The sequence below is a fragment of the Armigeres subalbatus genome, chromosome 1 (genome assembly GCF_024139115.2).
Source record: "Armigeres subalbatus isolate Guangzhou_Male chromosome 1, GZ_Asu_2, whole genome shotgun sequence".
NCBI lineage: Eukaryota > Metazoa > Arthropoda > Insecta > Diptera > Culicidae > Armigeres > Armigeres subalbatus.
Genome location: NC_085139.1, coordinates 92,455,451 through 92,461,758, shown reverse-complemented (window position 1 = coordinate 92,461,758; position 6,308 = coordinate 92,455,451). Strand labels below are relative to the sequence as shown.

At 40.0% G+C, this 6,308-nt stretch overlaps 1 protein-coding gene across 1 annotated transcript; it reads right to left on the bottom strand.

Moving 5' to 3' along the window:
• Window positions 1-2,318: 2,318 nt before the first annotated feature.
• LOC134223684 (uncharacterized) lies at window positions 2,319-5,064 on the bottom strand. Its single transcript, XM_062702901.1, is given in 2 exon segments — window positions 2,319-3,233; window positions 3,236-5,064. Coding segments are annotated over 2 exon segments (1,299 nt in total). The 5' UTR covers window positions 3,804-5,064; the 3' UTR covers window positions 2,319-2,502.
• Between the last annotated feature and the right edge of the window lie 1,244 nt (window positions 5,065-6,308).

Below are 6,308 nucleotides of genomic sequence, written 5' to 3'. Positions count from 1 at the left end.
GGTGATACAATGGTGCTAGCCGGTGAATGTTTTGTCTGTTTGCACAAGTTATTATGGGAGCTCCGTATAGTAATTTTGGTAGAATAGTCATCTGCAGGATATAAAGTAGGTTTTTCCTGTCTCCGAAATTGGTTTTGTTGAGGCAGTTCATGATGTTTAACCGTTTTTGACTTCGTCTCTAGTCGTTTTTGTGTGGTAGTTGTAGTTGAGGTTACGATCATGCCACACTCCTAAAAGTTTTTGGTTGTTTGTGATTGCTATCTCTTTGTTATCCAGTTTTGGCGGGGATTGGTTTTGGAGTTTTTCCTTTTTCCAATGTGCATGATTCCCGATTTTGTGCGGAGATTTGGAATCCAGTTGCGTCGCTCCAATTCTGTATGCAATCTAGAGTTTTTGTATTTTGCCCGCGTCATTTTTGCCCGTCTGCGTACATTTTTAAAAAGGTGTCCTTCGGGAGGTAGTCTCTGATGCTGTCGACGGCTAGTAGGAAAAAGGTGACTGCGAGAACGGATCCTTGTGGGACGCCATTCTCTTGGGTTTTTGTGTCAGATAGTTGATCTTCGTACCGCACATGCAATTCTCTTCGTTCTATGAAAAGCTTGCAGAATTGAGCCATGTTTTCGGAGATCTTCGCTCTTGCTAGTTTTTTAAATATTCGTCTGCACCAGGTGCGGTCATTGCCTTCGTTAGGTCCAGGAATATTATTTCTGCTTGTTTTTGGTTTTTAATGGCATCTCTGCCAAAGCTGTCGATTTGGGAGATGACGTCAATTGTTTGGTGTCCTTTGCGAAAGCCGTATTGGTATTTCCCAAGAACTCCGTTGGTTTTTAAGTGGTTCATCAGGCGTTTATTTACCATGCGTTCAAATAGTTTGAGCACACAGCTAGATAGACAGATTGGTCTTAAGTTGTTAGCTGTGTTTTGACATTTTCCTGGTTTGGGTATCGGTACCAGTATTGATTTTCTCCATGGTTCTGGAAAAGTTCCGTTGAGCCACATTTCGTTGTAGGCTTCTAGCAGTTTCTTTTTGACGTAAAACGGTAGGTGTTTGAGCATTGCGTTGTGAATTTCATCGGGGCCTGGTGAGGTTCCTGTAAGTCTGTCCAGCTGGAGTAGAAGCTCACTCATTGAATATGGTTGGCATAATTTTGAGTTGCGGCTGCTTCTGAAATTGAGAGGCCGGCTTTCCTCTTTTTGCATTTTGGTTTTGAATTTGTGGGGGTATGCTTTATTTGAAGATTCTTTTTGGAAGTGGTCTGCCAAGTTGTTGGCAATTTCAGGGTTTTGATATGATTTTGTTTTCAGTGGCAATTGCCCATGTTCTTGATGCTGGTTGTCCTGTTTTAGATATTGCACGGATGCGGCTCCATATTTCTTTAGTTGGAGTGTTTTCGTTGATGGAGGAAGCAAACTTTTCCCATGATTTTTGTTTCTCTTCTTTGATGATTTTCCGGCATTTATTTCTGGCGCCTAGAAATTCGTCGTGAATTGCTTGGTAGAGGGGATCGCCTGGGTTTGATTTTTGCTTTTTTCTTAGAGCTTTCCTTCTTTGCTTGATGGCTTCTGCCACTGTTGGGTTCCACCATGAAGCCGCTTTCGAGGGTACTTTGGTTGAGGTTTTTGGTATTGATCGTAAGGCTGCTGATTTGATGGCTTCCGTTAGTTCTTCTATCCAGTGATTGGAGTTTGGAGGAATAAGCTTTTCAATTTCCTCTTCGAAAGTGTTCCAGTTTGCGGTGTCTATTTTCCATCTAGCGCTCGGTTTCTTTGTTCAAATTGTTCGAATCCTATTAGGATTGGAAAATGATCGCTGCCGTGTTGGTCGTCTACAATAATCCAGTTTAGCTTATCCGCTAGGTCAGCAGAGCACAAAGTTAGGTCAATGAATGATGGTGTGTTGGTGTTTCTATTAGTATTTGCTGAGTGTATAAAAATGGGAGATCCATCGTTTAGAATAATTAGATTATTCTCGTTTATTATTGAGTCGATCATTTTTCCTCTTTGGTCTTCTTTTTTTGAGCCCCAACTGTTGTGGTGTGCGTTGAAGTCACCAGATAATATAACATAATATAAGTTTCCAATTCGTTTTTGTTGATTTGTTGGTTTAGTGATAGGTAGATGCTGCAGACTCTCATTTTCCGTGGTATGTTAATTTCTACAGCGACCGCTTCGAGGGTAGAGTTCGTTTTCAATTGTTTGGCTTTGATGCCCGTTTTAACTGCTATTGCTGTTCCACCTTGACCAGATGGTCGGTGGGTAGAATAGGTTTCGTAGAATATTTCGTATTTAGGCGAAAGTTTTGTGAGGAGTTGGTTCTTGTTTCCTGTAGTGTAATGATTTTTGGTTTGAATTTGCTGACTAAAAGTTGAAGAACCTCATATTGACTTCTTACTCCATTACAATTCCATTGCGTATTTCTGTCATTATTTTTGTTGTTGTTTGTTGTTGTGTAGATAATCCGGATTCGAGTTTGGTGGTGTTTGGTATTCTGGTTTGTTTGTATCAGGGTTGCTGGTCCATGTGTTCGTCGGGTTGACCGTCGGTGTTTTCAGATTCTGAGTCGACGTAATCCACTTCCTTGGCTGGTGCCATCTTGTGGTTGGCTTTCTTTTTCCTGGGCGGTGAAGGCGCGGGGTTATCTTGATTTCTATGTTTGGGGGCGGATTTATATCCGTGTTGTTTTAGTATGTTTTCTAGCTTAGCGTAATTTTCTTGGAGTTTTTCGAGGTCTTTCTCTGCCTTTTTTCTTCTTTGTTTTTCTTCTTGGTATACTGATGCAAGTTTTTCAAATTTGTTGTGGATGGCTGCGTAGTTTTCTTCCATTTTCCGAACTTTTTTTTCGTTTTCGTCCTGGTATTGCTTCAGCAGACTTTCGTAATGAGTGTTGTAGTCTAGTTTGATGGATTCTGCTAGTGGTTTCCTCTCTTCTTCTAACTGTTGGATTTGGTTACGATACAGATTGTTTTGTTCGGTCAGTTGTGCGATTTTTTCATCAGTCTTCAGTGATGATTTAAGGGTATCCGAATATGTTGATTTACCCTCGTTTTCCACAATTTTCCTTGCTTCCCAGAAAGAGATGTTTTTATCCACTTTCACTTTTGTAATGGCTTTTTCTTGCTTCAGGGTAGGGCATTCCTTAGAGAATGCGCCATGCTTGTTTCCACAGTTGATACATTTTTCGCTGTTGGTACATTCTTCGTGGTATAGTTCACCGCACTTGCTGCATTTTTTTCACTGGAACAGTTCTTACTTGTATGTCCGAATTTGAGGCACTTGAAGCACCTCAGCGGATTTGGGTACCAAGGTCGAGTTTCAAGCACAATGTAACCTAGTTTCAGTTCACTTGGTGGCTTGGTGCCTTTGACAGTGAGGACAAAAATTCCCGTGGAGGTTTTATTTTCTTCTCTTCCTTTCATAATTTGCTTCACTTCAGTTATTCCCTGTTCCGAGAGCATCGCTAGTATATCCGTATCACTATCTTCCCTAACATCGCGACAGAAAACGACCACTTTGCACGAATTTAGGGTTTTGTGTTCGTAAACGTTGACCGTTATTCCGTCGGTCATCTTTTCCATTTTAGCCAGATTTCTTGCCTGGCATTCGTTCTTCACCGTCACAAAAAAATTTCCATCGCGTGTTTTTTTGCACTGTGGATCACAGTAGCTTTGGATGAATTTTTCCACTAACACGGGAAACACTCCATGAAAGTTTTTACCTTCCTCCTTCCTTTCCAGTACCATCACTTTTCCGGCGGGACCTCCGCCGGAGGGTTCCCCCCAGCGGGGGAACTGGTGCTCATTCATCACGTAGTTTTGCTACGTGTGAATTGGCAGTTTTACTTGCGTTTTTTATCGGATGCTTATTTTGGTTGCACGCGGTTAATTACACACCGGCGATTGCTGATATTGCAGCTTTACTGGATCGTTCGGATTGTTGACGTTATTGAACGGGTCGATCGCGAAATACACCTGTTCTCAACCGTGGTCAGGCAACGAATGATTTGAAAGAGATATTTTTCCTTTACATTTTGCATATGTTTTATTTTTGTAAATTCTTTTACTCTTCCCCAAAGAGTGTTGGAGCTTTTATTTGTAATATGTAATTCAATGTTATCCAATGCTGTTTGTACGGTTTTAGTCTGATCGTTAACAATTTTCAACTGGTTCAGTGAGTTTGACGGTCCTGGGTGCTATTTTATCTATAGAATGTTTTGTTTCGTTATACAATGCTACGGCAAGCTTTAGTAAAGGTTTCAGTTTTATCAGTCAAGGTTTCTAGTTTTAGTTAGGTTTTAAAATCTTTCTATAATTCCATTGCTGTTACTAGTACTAGCAAAATGCAATAATATATTCCGAAAGCTTGTCGCTTGATCACAGGTGATTTGTTTTGGAATACCGAAAGTAGAGAAATATCTAATGAGTGTTTCTATTACAGTTTACCGTCTGTTCATTTTCTATTTTATGTGCGTAAAAGTTATTAGTAGATAAGCGTTCTCTTTCTAAATTGTTCAAAATTGAAAATATGTTCATATTGCTCATTTGTTCATTTTGCATGTCGGGGAATACGCGACGTTTATATTTTTGTTGAAATTTGTTTTATTTTTATTTTTATTGTGGGAAGTTTAACTAGTTTTGATAATTTCGAAACTTTGATAAGGTTCTAATTTTGGTTAACATTTTGAGTATCGGACTTATTGGTTGTGTTGATAAATTTGAACAATCTGATTTGATTTGATCATACTTATGGTTATCGCGCTGAGCCTATAAGTCTGGTTTTGATGAATTTGAAAATAGTCTGCTCGGCAGTTAATTCTTTAGCAGCAATTGCGTATGCCTATTCCGTATCGACGGTGTCGTTGAATAGTGTTACAGTGTCGGGAAAGGTGTTTACATTTTCTGGTGTAATAAGGCTTGCAATAATGCCGTTTCATGTTTTATATCTACTTTAGGCTTCTAGGAATACATTTGTGATCTAATGCTAATGACGCCTTAATGACAAATATTAGGTCATCGTCACTCTTTATTTTACGCTTAATCGTCTTCAGTGGCGTAGCCAGAAAATTGGTCTGGGGGGGGGGTTTCCTGAACATTTTTTTTTTCGAAAAAAAAAATTTCTTTCAAAAATTTTGTTATTGGGGGGGGGGGGGTTTATACCCAAAACCACCCCCGTGGCTACGCCACTGATCGTCTTGATCAGAAGATGGTATTGAAAATTGTCTCGTAGATCGTCGAAGAGTTCTAGGACGTCTTCGACGTCTAAAGCCCACTTTGGTTAAATCACGAGGGCTACCATTAAAGTCAGGAAAATCTGACAATCTGTGGATTTTTTTTTCGATCTTCGAATTCGATTTTTTCACTATTCTTAGTTTAGCACTTACTTTTGTTTAACTATGATTTGATTACTTATTTAATTATTTGTATTTATGGTTTGTTACTCATAGACGTACAGTGAGGAGGCACATCAATGCCGTGGGGCGGAGACGAGCCAGCCTAGGGCTGAAAGTCTCCTTAATAAAGACACACACAAAATGCCGTGGGGCAGCGTGTAGGTCCTAAAAGTCCTATTGATGAGGAAGTACGGATTGTACTGCGGAACAACGTCTTCGGAAGTCTTATTATCCGGGGGTGCACAGTTCCGATCAGCGCACTTTTCCGCGCTCCAACACCGCAAATCTCTAAGTTGACTAGTGATAGCACTGGATTTTCTTCTGAAGACAGCCAGAGATGGCTTAGTTCAAGTAGATAAACTTTGGCGTTTTCAAAAAAGCTTGAAGTTTGAAAAATACAAACTGAACTCTTTAATGCTTATCCAGAGATGAACCAGCCAAGGGCTAAAAGCATCTTTAAAAAAGAAGAAAAAAAAAACTCGTTAATGCTTACTAATAATTCGCAAGAAATTTTGCTTACACCTTATGTATTGATTGTCGTTGCCCTTTCCATCGGTAGGTGTGGATGCACATGTGGCATCAGCAGGAATTGTGCGCTTGTGGAATACGCCGGGACTTGGTACCATATAGTTTTTATTGAAACACTTCACTCACTTTGTTGAAACACATGTTGACTTAAGCTTCAGCGAAGCTTAACAACAAGAGTGAAGCTTAAGAACAAGAGTGAAATCGCTGCGGACTTAGGAACTTGCTCTAAGCCTACGATGAAATAATAAGCCTAAGAGTTTGTAGTACGGGTTGCAAGAAAAAACAGAGATTTTTGTTTAGGTCGATGAGGCTAACGGGGTGCACCCGATTGCGTCGACGTCAAGATTTTGAATTCTCTATTCGAACAAATTGATCCGAGCTTTATGCCCTTTGA